At 44.1% G+C, this 12,087-nt stretch overlaps 1 protein-coding gene across 8 annotated transcripts in view; it reads left to right on the top strand.

Moving 5' to 3' along the window:
• The first annotated feature begins 666 nt into the window (after window positions 1–666).
• The window catches only part of LOC116829403 (phosphatidylinositol-binding clathrin assembly protein-like), a 53,280-nt gene continuing 41,859 nt past the window's right edge, over window positions 667–12,087 (top strand). For 4 of the 8 annotated variants that reach the window (XM_075068824.1, XM_075068822.1, XM_075068821.1 and 1 more), the window contains exon 1: window positions 674–1,147. In XM_075068824.1, coding sequence (XP_074924925.1) covers window positions 1,018–1,147 — 130 coding nt within the window. In that variant the 5' untranslated portion in view covers window positions 674–1,017. Of the gene's footprint in view, window positions 1,148–12,087 lie in introns of all 8 variants that reach the window. The other 4 variants (XM_075068823.1, XM_032788215.2, XM_032788216.2 and 1 more) reach the window with 2 other exon arrangements.

Genomic DNA, 12,087 nt, shown 5'->3' with positions numbered 1-12,087 from the left:
TGAGTAGCACACCCACCCAGGATCCCTTTACAAAGACTCACCTCTCCTTCAGCAGCACTTGCCTGGACGCTTATTTAAGAGGATGTTGCACCTATGACTCTCTCTCCCAGCAAATTAACTGTTTTATTGAATGTGTGTGTGGTTTTTTGGGCCATAAAAGGCCACCCCCTGGTTCAGTGCATAACAAAATGCAATTACATTTTCTCTCCTGGAAAAGCTTCGCGGGGCAAGGAACAAGGCAGGGAACACCTCCCATTCCCCCACCCCCTCTTTCTGCTGTTCTGGCCAGAAAAGCAAGTGGGAGGCCAAGGTTAATTTAAAACTACCATATGTTATAGTGCTTGTCGGAGGGAGCCCCGGCTTTGGGGTATTTCTTGGCGGGGAACTGCCTGAGCACCCTGGGGGTCTGGATGGATACACTTTTGGGGTGGGACTCTCTGAGATGGGCAAGGGTTTATTGAGGGGCTCTGGTAGCACCGAGACCAGCTGGATTTCGGGTGTATTTTGGAGGTAGTTGGGGGAGGCTCTGCGCTAACTCTGCCTCTGACCCCAGCACCGCTCTGCGGCCGGCGGGCCGGTTCCACCTTAACGCGGGCGGAGGCGGGGGAGTGAGGGGAGCGGGGGAGGCGGGGCAACCGCTGGGTCACGTGATTCCGCCACCGAGGCGGAGCCGCCGCCATTTTGTCTGGGAGTGGAAATGTGAAAGGAAAAGCCGGAGCAGAGCCCAGGAAACCAAGCGGGGCGCGCGGCGGAGTGAGCCCCTCCCCTCCTCCCCGGAGAGCAGCGCGACTCAGTCGGCTCGGGCCCAGCGAGCAGCCCAGGGAAGGAGGCAGGGGCCTGCGGTATCCTGGCTCCCGGCGCACAGCAGGGGCTGTACGGGACCTTGATTCCTAGGCTGCGGGCGCTCGCAGGGTGGGCTGGTTCCCGGCGGGTGTCAGTCCCGTCTCTCCCTTTGGGCGCGGTGCGGGGCAGGCCGGGCGGACCTCAGGCTGCTGAGGGCGGCTGGCGGAGCGGAAGATGTCGGGCCAGTCGATCACCGACCGCATCGCGGCCGCCCAGCACAGTGTCACCGGCTCAGCCATCTCCAAAGCCGTCTGCAAGGCGACGACCCACGAAGTCATGGGGCCGAAGAAGAAGCACCTGGACTGTGAGTATCCCCCAGCACGCCGGGCCGAGCGGCGCCTCGGCACGCCCGGGGCGGGGGAGCGTCGCGACTCCCCTCCCGTGTGGCAGCTGAGTAAGCCGAGGTGAAATGCTTGGCCTCGGGGCCCACAGAGGCGGTGCAGCGCCAGGAATAGGACTCACGATTCCTGCCAGTCACCTGCTCTGGCTGTTAGGCAGCGCCGGAGCTCCCTTTAGAAACCACATCGCTTCGCTTTCTGTTGCCGCCGAGATAATGGGGAGGAGGTGACTGTGCCGCCACAGCCTTAGAAGGGCTACCTGGAGCCGTGACAGTTTCAGGAGGGTGAGATTCTACCCCCTGCAAGAAAGTGAGCTTGGAAACGTGTCCACCAAATATCTGGATGTTACTGTGTGGAGACAACTGTGTGTAATTAGTGATGCTGTTTATCTCCGCTGTTAATGTCCAGCGTGAGACTTGTAGGCACTGCTCTTGCTGTTCAGGAAATAGTATGACTTTTAAGAGAGAGAGCAGATTAATATGGTAACAGAGGTACTGTATGGAGGCCCTTCAAAATGATAACATGCCTAACATTTAATAGCAGCTTTCTCAGATATTTTATTTCTAGTATGCCAGATTTTTTCTTTTTCTGCTGCCTATGGTAGATTGAAGTTGAGAGGTAAACCTGAAATCCATAAATTGCAACATAACAGGAAGACAAAAAATGGTTAGAGTGAGAGGTTCTTCTTAATTGTCTGAAGGTTTCAGCTGTTGTCTTGATTAGTTTATTGAGTGAATCACTTTAAAATAAAACTGAGTCTGATGTAACTCAAAAAATGAGGAAATGTAAGTTGCCTGACATTCTGTCTTCAAGTTGCCACCACAGTAACTTCCACTGAGATTGTATTGTGTTCATCAGATTCCTTTGGATGTCTTTTGATACAGATCTCTATTTAGAGGTATCGCTTTTCTATGGGGATTTGTGTAGAAGGAATTCCATGGTTTGACATGGATTTTTCTGCTATTAAGAACAAATAAGCATAATTTGGACTGCGTCTAAGAAGTGAGGAGACATCGTCATGGGAGTTTCATTGGAATTTTTCACAGAAGCCCTCATGGTGTAATACATCCTAACTGTTTTTCAGGGGCAAGGCTTAAACTTTTACCTAGCATTTGTCATTTGGATCACAGGTGTACAGAACTTTTTCTCTTGTTTCTGGTGTGTGTGTGTTAGTTACAGCTTTCCCTCTGTGCAGATCCACAAAGGTTGAGTTATTACAGCCATAAGCTACGGAGGCATCCTTTGCTTTTTGGCTTAAGCTGGCAGCTCCTACTTTTAGGTCTGGAGGTCCCAGGTTCAATTCCTAGTATGTTGGCTAAGAGAGCAGTCATCACATAAGCAGGTAGGATATTAAAGTATATGATCATGCATATTTCAGCTATATGAAGTATGCTTCTTAGAAGTATGGTAAATATATTTCCTGCACAGAACAAAGCAGAAATAGGGCTTTGGTTAAAGGGAAAACTACTGTGGTCTCCTCCTGGTTCCTCATTGCTGCTCAAAAATGAATCCAGGACTAGTATATGCCTGTTGAGGGTTTCTACATTTGTTGTGAACGATGCCCAGCTTCAGTGCTCTTCCTCAGACTAATACTAAATATCTCCAAATACACTCACATTTAAATAGAAAGAAAAACACTTAATGTTAAGAAAACGTTGTTATAGGCAAAGACTTAGGTGTATAGGGTGTGTGTGTGTGTGTATGTAAACACTTACATAGTGTTATGGAGCTTTAACTTTGTTTCTGTTGGGCTGCTGAGTAGTACAGTCACGTAATTAATCTTTGTTAATTTTTGTTAAGTCAAGGGATCAGAGCTGTGTGAATGGAAATATTCCATTTTTAATGTAGGTCACAGTGTCCCAAAAGTAAATCAGCTGCTCTATTTTTCATAATGTTAAGATGTTAAACCAAAGTAAAGTAACTTTTTATGGTGGTATTTCTGCATTCCCAGTGGATCACTGAGATTCTCCTAACTTTCCTGCTTACTTTATTCTCCAGCATCTTTTCCCACCCCCCAATTTTATGTTGCACTACTTGAGTAGGATTAGATATCTTTTATTTTTAAAGTAGATCAGAATCACCCTCTTAAATTCACACCTCTCTTTTCTTGTTGGCTCTGTCTTTAGTGTGCATCTCATCCAGTGAGTCGAATGTTCTGTATCTACTGACTTCACAATCCCCGCTTCTTTGTTTTCAGAACAGATCACTTGCTTGGCAATATAAACTCTGCCACGAACACACTGGGGAGAAAATAAACTGATCTAAAACTAGTTTTTAAAAAAATAAATAAAACCTGTATTGAGGCTAGCATCTTACATAGTAGGCAAAGTTTTAGCCCAAGAAAACTGATTTAAATTTTTGATTGGTAGTATTTACCTGGGATTCAAATCACATTGAATTATTTGACTCAAATAGAAATTTAAAGAAACATCATCAAAGCCAAGATTTTTTTTTTTCATTTTTTTAAGTATACAGAAGTTAAGACATACCTAGGAAAAACTGAGGGAAAAAGTTACAAGATATTTACTGCTGTTGATTAATCAAACAGTTAAAATTTACAGTCTGTAGAGTATACAAGTTTTAAACGTTATGTAGGAATGGGGACTAGCACTGCAATAGCACAGCTAATGAAAATTGTACATATACATTGCAAAATTAGGTTCTCATCCTGCAGTCCAATCTGCACAGGCAGATTTTTGTGCTTTGTAGACCCTCTTTGACTCACTTGGACTTTGTGCAAGCAGGATGGTCCATCTGCCTAGATCTGATTGCAGTCACTGATGAGCAACCCTGTGCTAACACATTAGAGTATGTAGGGAGGAGAAGTCCAGTATTTTCTGTTTCATACTTCAAAGGAACAGTTAAACAATAGTGAGTAAAACAGTGGGTTTTTCTTAAAATGTTCAATACCTGAACACTTCAAGATGATTGCTAATACCACTGTTTTAGCAGCCTATAAAGTATACAGTTTTCCCATACTAATATCCTGTAACCAGGGGAAAATTTATAACATCCAAATATACCTTTGTATATGTTCTCATATCATTAGAAGTATTCTAGGGGGTCTCATTGTTAAATTTTGAATTATTTCTTGTCTTATATACCAAGCTTTGTTTTACTTTTGCAATATATTTTAGTGTCGTCTTTGCATATCATAATCTTGGGCACTTTCTGGTTTTGTCTGAATGCATTTTGGCAGAAGAGAAGAGGGTATAATTTTTTGTCACAAGAGTAGAAGATGACTATGCAGTAAAATGTGTAGTAGTGCCAATTAAATATGTAATCCAATTGAGACAGTACCTATTTTTAAACGCTCTTTTGTACTACCCATTGTGTCACAATCCAGTATTTTTGCACCAGTCTTTAATACCTTCTTTATTAATCCTCTGCATTTATTCATAAAGGGTGTGTATTGTCATTTCTACAGGAAGGAATATATGCACACAGCTAGTGCTTTAATTTTATTTTTGTACATGGGGTGGGGCCCCAAGATAGTTAATACAAGGGCAAAGGGATATTCTTCTCACACCCCCAACCTCACATAATCCTTCAAGAAGAATGGGGGAAGGGAATTCAAAGAGTTTAATGGAAGGTTTATGTCTGTATTCTAGTTTCCAATCCATGGAAGAGGTTCAATGGACATCTTTCATTGACGTTTTCTAAGTTTTGAGTGCTTGACTCTGCAACCTTAATGTTCTTTTAAAATAGTGTGTGTAATAATAAATATTGAAGGTGATTGCATCAAAACTGAAATGAGTTAGTGTTTTTATGGCATCAAGCCTGCTAAATTTGGTATGTGTTTCAGTGGACTTTGTCTGAAGAGGTAAAGATTAGAAACTAGGGATGAGACTTCAAAAATGGCTCAACTTTGTCCTAACAAATCAATACTGAGTGCTTTTGACAATCCCAACCTAAATGTAGGATAGATGGTGATATCCATTACATAGTTCGCTTGTTTAGATTTGTGAGGTGGGGAGGAAATGCCCTGTTTCAATTTTTATAACTAATTCAAAATATCACAATAATTTAACTTGATAGTTTATTTGCTTTTAAGAAGATTCATATTTATGACCAGACTAATCTGTGAAATGGAATAAAAATACCTAGTGGCTTCTATAGTTCAGTTATCAGTTTAATCCTGAACACTAAAGAGGGAGGTGAGATAGTGTTGTATATAATATGAAATTGTTTGAAACTGAAAATTGTTTCCTTCACCTACTTTCTGTGTTTCAGTTTTTAAGAGTAGAACCTATTCTGTATCAATGTATCAAAATAGAATAGTAGGCAGATTGAACTTTGACCGTGTACTGCTAGTAGAGACAGGAATAACTCACATATGCACTGAAACATCTTGTTGTTTTGAACATGCTAAAAATGTTACAAAAGTTCAGCCAAGGATTTGAAAGGGATTTAAAGACTCTGTAGTGAAAAATAATGATCTTCCAACTCATTTATTAAAGAGTTTGGAGTGTCCATTTCTTATAAAATGAAACAAAAATTGAGCGCACATAGTTCGTGTCCTGAACATTTTATTAAAGAGAACTTCAGTGAAGACCTGACAGGCGCTTGTTTAACTTCTGTTTTGCATCTCCTATTGATTGGAAGGCTTTCCAATCAGTTACGCTTTCAAGTTGGTCAACAGTTGGTGAAGGAACAAGAGATAAGGATTGTCTGTGCAGCAGTTGGAATCTACTTTTTAAGGCTTTTTAAAATTATTTTCTTGGCAAAATTGATTTGTCTAAAAGATTTTAATTGCAGAGAATATATTAATCTGACTTGCTTAAAACTGATCATTTTAATGATAAACTTGTGGGCGCTTGGAAACCAGTCATTTTAAGTTGTGAATTTGCAGTTTATTATGATTACTCAGAATATTGCAATGTCATCACAGGCCAAGTTTAAGAGAGCACTAATGCATTTTTGTGTAGACCTTACATACCAACAAATCTTCTTTAAGTTTGTTAAAATAGAAAATCTTTGCTTGTAACTGATTGTCAAACTTGTTTACAAACTGATTGTAAAGCTTTGTAATTCTTCAAGTAAGCTCAATACATCTGTTCAATAACTAGATTCGGTGCTTAATTCAAAAATAACTTTTCCTATCACTTTGATGTCTATGTGCTAAGAACAATGGAATGTGCCCCTGCAAGTCCTAGAGCCTACACAGGTGAGAACAGCACCCGTGTGGCCCCAGTAATTCAAATATGGCTTTGCATGGTGGCCACTTACAGCTAGGCCCAGGTCCTGATCAGCTGAATTAACTTCACATCCAGACGTATCCCGAAACCCTTAACTTGAGTGTGGTAGTGCTTTTGGTCTTGTCTACATGGTGTAGCAATATGCACCAGAAAGGTGTAAATTGTAGAGCTCTCTAACTGCCCTGTATAGGCCCTGCTGACATGCTTTGAAAGATACCCAGAACACAGTGGTGTCAGATTTGAAACAGTACTACTTCAGTGCACTCTAGGAACCTTTCAGACCATGTCAACATGGTCTATGCAGGGCAGTTAGAGTGCTCTACAATTTACACCACTCTAATGTGCATTGCTGCACTGTGTACGCAAGCCCTTGAACTCTAGTTGACTGTCGGGGATGTAGGGTACAGCTCAAGGGCATGGCTACACTTTGAGACAGAGCGCATTAAAGCATCCCCCTGCGCTCTAACTCATGACGCATCCACACTGGCAAGGCACGAGAACACTCTGACTCTGTGGCTGGAGCTCTCCTGGTAATCCACCTCTGTGAGAAGCATAACGCTTGGTGCGCCCTGGCTCAAGCACTTCGGCACCAGTGTGGATGCCCTGGTCTGTTAATGTGCTCTGATCGACCTCCAGAAGTGTCCCACAATGCCTATTCTAGCCACTCTGGTCATCACTTTGAACTCTACTGCCCTGCTCTCAAGTGACCAACCATCAGACTCATCCTTTAAATTCTCTGGGAATTTTGAAAATCCCCTTCCTGTTTGCTCAGCAAGGTGTGGAGTGGTCTCAGCGCATCTTTGTAGGTGACCATGCCACCACGCACCAGGCAATCCCCAGTATGGAGCAATGGCGAGGTGCTGGACCTATCAGTGTTTGGAGGAAGGAAGCTATCCAGTCCCAGCTGCCCTCCAGCCATAGAAATTATGATAACTTCGGGCAGATATCAAGGGACATGATGGAAAGGGAGCATGATCAGGATGCACTGCAGTGCAGGGTTAAAGTGAAGGAGCTGAGGAATGTCTACCGCAAAGCCTGTGAGGCAAACAGCTGCTCTGGTGCTGGCCCCGCGACCTGCCGTTTCTACAAAGAGCTGGATGCAGTACTGGGGGTCAACTCCACCTCCACTCCAAAGACCACTGTGGACAATTCAGAGCCAAGTTCAACAAGGCAAGAGGAGGAGGAAAGTGAGAGCGAGGGTGTTGAGGAGGAGGAAGACATCCTGGCATCCCTAGATGCATGCAGCCAAGAGCTATTCTCAAGGTGAGAGGAAGGTAGTCAGTCTGAAGCCAGTGCTTGGGGAAGGACAAACACCAGAGGATGTGCCCGGTAGGTGGCTTTGGGAAAGAAGTTATTCGGCGCGGGCTCTTGGGGTGAGGAGGGTAGGGCTACATGCATGCCTAGATGTGGAATAGAGCGTTGATGTACTCTCTCACATCACGGTACTTGGCCTCAGTGATCTCTTCAAAGGTCTTATCCAGAAACTATGCAGTGTGCTTGCACAGGTTCCTTGGGAGTACTACTGTACTCCTTATCCCAGTCAGGCTAACATGCCCACGCTACTGTGCCCTAAGGAGTGGCAGAACCATTGCTGCACCACAGGCAAGCTGCATATGGGCCAAGGCAGAAGCAGCATTGCAGTAGAAGACCCTCCCTTGCTTCCCAGGTCACCCTCAGCAGCAAGAAATCTTCCAGGACGAACTCCTGTGGAAAGTGTGGGGACAGTGTTCAGTATAGGGGCCCCCTGCATCTGTTAGCTCTCCCCAAGGCACAGAAACCCAGAGGACAGTACTTCAGTGAAACAATCAGTCCCTCTCGACCCTGTGCATACTCACCATTTTGAGGCTCCTGTGGGTTATGTGCACTCGCTTTGGGACAGGCAACTTCTGCTATTGTGTAGACTGTGCACAAGTACGGGCGAATCATAGCTCTGTCTGGTGTGAACAATGCTGCCTCGGATAAGTGTTGCATTTTGTCTTTACAGATGCAGCCTTAAGATCTCAGCCATCCATGTTATCACCGTCCGAAAGACTCCAAAGAATTAGGAAGAGGTCACTTAGAAGCAAAGAAAACGTGTTGCATGAAGTAATGCAGCATTCCCTTCATGAAAATCAAAAAGCGCAGGAGTGAAGGGAGAGTGAAAGGAGGTTCCGCAAGCAAAATATAGAGCACTGGCACCAAAGTACAGAGTGGCTGATAAGCATTATGGAGTGCCAAGCGGACTTGATCCAGGCACTTGTAGCCATGCAGGTGGAGCACTGCTGTGCCGCCCCCCCCCCCCCCCCACAGCCGTTGTCCCAAAACTCTTGTGCCCCCAAGTCACCTCCAAGCCACTTTCCCCAGCATCTGGGTTCTTATCACGGCCAGCTGTCTCCAACACCTGTAATTTGCAGGGCTGGGTGGTGAAGCTATGACCTTTACCCACTGCGCTCAATCCCTGTCGTCATGCATTTTAGCCAGCCTGAAGTGCAGCACTCATTGCACAGCATTCCAAACAGGAAGGCTGGAGTATGAGAACAGGACATAGCAAATCTGTGTTTGAATTGTTCCTCACCCCACCCCCTTGTCCTTTCTGTTTCCCAAGCAGTTGTTTCTTTTCAATAAATGAATTTTCTTTTAAATAAATGGCTTTTTTGGCTTTGAAAACATTCTTTATTATTGCACTGAGTAAAAGATACCTTAGCCCAGGAAAGCAACAGGCACTGCAAGTCAGTGTAGCAAGCACAGATTCCTGCTAACATTAGAACCACTGCACTTCGCTCACATGCAGAGCAGCAAACGTTACTGGTGGCTTTCAGCTTCAGATTGCTCCCTCAAGGCATCCCTAATGCTTGCAGCCCCACGCTGGGCCCCTCTAATAGCCCTGCTCTCTGGCTGTTCAAATTCAGCCTCCAGGTGTTGAACTTCCGAGTTCCATGCCTGAGTGAATCTTTCACCCTTCACTTCACAAATGTTATGGAGGATACAGCATGCGGATATAACCCTGGGGATGTTGTCATCAGCCAGGTCCATCTTCCCATACAGAAAGCCCCAGCGGCCCTTTAAACAGCCAAAAGCACGCTCCACAGTCATTCTGCACCGACTCAACCTGTTGAACCGCTCCTTGCTGCTGTCAAGGTTCCGTGTGTAGGGTTTCATTAGCCATGGCATTAAAGGGTAAGCAGGGTCTCTAAGGATCACAACGGGCATTTCGACTTCCCCTACAGTGATCTTCTTGTCTGGGTTAAAAAGACCCTGCTTGCAGCTTCCTGAACAGGCCAGTGTTCCGAAAGATGTGTGTGTCATGGACCTTTCTGGGTCAGCCTGCGTTAATGTTAATGAAACACCCATAGTGATCCACAAGCACCTGGAGAACCATAGAGAAATACTTCTTCTGATTGATGTACTCGGAGGCTAGATGGGCTGGTGCCAGAACTGGAATATGCATCCCATCTATCACCCCTCTGTAGTAAGGGAAAGTCAGCTGCAATGTCATGCATGTTACCCAGAGTCACAGTTCTTCTGAGCAGGATGTGATTAATGGCCCTGCAAACTTGCATCAACATGATTCCAACGGTCGACTTTCCCACTCCAAACTGGTTCGCGATCGATCGGTAGCTGTCTGGAGTTGCCAGCTTCCAGACTGCAATAGCCACTCGCTTCTCCACTCGCAGGGCAGCTCTCAGTCTCGTGTCCTTATGCTGCAAGGTGGGAGCAAGCTCATCACACAGTCCCATGAAAGTGGCTTTTCTCGTCTGAAAGTTCTGCAGCCACTGCTCGTCATCCCAGACTTGCAAGATGATGTGATCCCACCACTCACTGCTTGTTTCCTGACCCCAAAAGCGGCATTCCACGGTGGTGAGCATGTCCGTGAATGCCACAAGCAATCTCATGTCATATGCGTTATGATATTGTTAGACTCCTCGCTCTCAGTTTGTAGCTTAAGGAGTAACTCGACTGCCAAACGTGACGTACTGGCGAGATCCAATAGCATATTCCTCAGCACTTTGGGACCTATTCCCGCAGAACAAAAGGGAAGACAAAGTGTGCAGTACAAAAAATGTTGAAAGATGGAGCCAAATGTGGATGGAAGCACAGGGATTGCTGGGGTGTGAAGTGATGCATCATGGGGTGTTTGGACAGGACCCAGAATGCCCTGCCCACCCACCTTCTTCCCACAAGCCACAGTACTAGAATGGGAAGAGGTGTTCTGTGGGATAGCTGCCCGTAATGCACCGCTCCCAGTGGTGCTGCAAATGTGGTCACGCCAGTGCGCTTCCAGCTGACAGTGTTGGACACACTACAGTGCTTTCCCTACTGCGCTCTCCAAGGGCTGGTTTAACTCACAGCGCTTTACATTTGCAAGTGTAGCCATACCCCAAGTTAGTATAACTCATCAGCTTCTAAAACAATCATTCTGTAGAACTTGGGTGTTATTTCAGTGTGGCCTCTCTTCTGAGTGAGGCTAATTTAAGAGGTATTAATTTGTGTAGATAGCCCCAGTTTCATATGATGTGAGTTGAACACAGTGATTCAGTCACACTGCAATAGCAACTTCCTTGCATATTTCTAAAATGCAATCCAATTCTTACAGCTTTGGAAGAAGATAGTGATCTATATTTTAAAAAGGGAAACTGAAAAATTAATTTACTTTCCAGGTAATCTAAAACTAGTTTACTTGTTTCCACAGCCCCAGGGGCTCTTTCTCCCAAATTTTAAGTTCTTAATTAAATCATAAACCCATGTTGAATAATTGAAGAATCTGACATGAACTCTGAAAAGTAAAACAAAATCACAGTTAGGGCTAAACGTCTTCCTAAATGTTCTCATTGTGCTTGAGTGTTGTGGTTTGTAGATCATACAGGTTTGGAAATACCTAAAATGAGTTGATACGATTATAAAGAGCAGCTTTAGTCCTAATGAACAAAGTAAAGAAACCTGAAATTGAACTTGCTGCATGACTTAGCCTTTTATGAAAACTGTGATTATTAGATCATTGTCTCTGGACCTCTGGCTGTAATCATGAATACAATTGAAGAAACATTGGTCTTGGTCAGTATTTGGCTGAGAAATCTCTAATGAAAACCCTGTGTTTGGCAGGAAGTAGTGTTTGTTATTTGTTGAGTAGGTGTTTGATTTCAAATGAGCTGTGCTGATATTTCAGATGTTATAAAATGGATGTCCTGAATGTTTTATAGGCCATTAAAGATCCCATGACCCTCTTTATATGGTTACATGGTATTAATCTTGGTGTCTTTGCCAAATTCTAGTGTGGTTAATTTTCAGCCTGTCTATAATCCCCTTCAGTTTTGATGGTATTCTTCCAGTCTAAAATTGTTGTTTAGTGTTGCTCTTATAACAGTTTCTAAATTCCATTCCAGAAATAGCATTTCACTCTTGGTGGAAGTGATGCCTGTGTTTGTGGTTTGTAAAACACTCTAAGATGAAAGGTGCTATATAAATGAAAAGTCGTGTTGGAGAACTAACATCTTTTACCTGACGTTTCATTCCTTTTGTAACCTACAACGTTGATAGTATTTACTCCTATATTAGAATTGTGTCTACCTGTTGCTCTGTCTCACTGCGCACGCATACTCACCAGCTGTTAGAGGTAGCTGGGTGATGGCGTGTAGAGTATGTTAACAATAGTCGACTATCACAGGCCTGCACAAGTTGAGGTGTGGTTTTGGTAATATTTTTTTCTTCTAGTTTTTTTTTTTTTTTTTTTT

This window comes from Chelonoidis abingdonii, chromosome 8 (assembly GCF_003597395.2).
Source record: "Chelonoidis abingdonii isolate Lonesome George chromosome 8, CheloAbing_2.0, whole genome shotgun sequence".
Classification (NCBI taxonomy): domain Eukaryota; kingdom Metazoa; phylum Chordata; order Testudines; family Testudinidae; genus Chelonoidis; species Chelonoidis abingdonii.
Note: the sequence above shows the minus strand (reverse complement) of the source record. Positions and strands in the feature narration are given on the sequence as shown.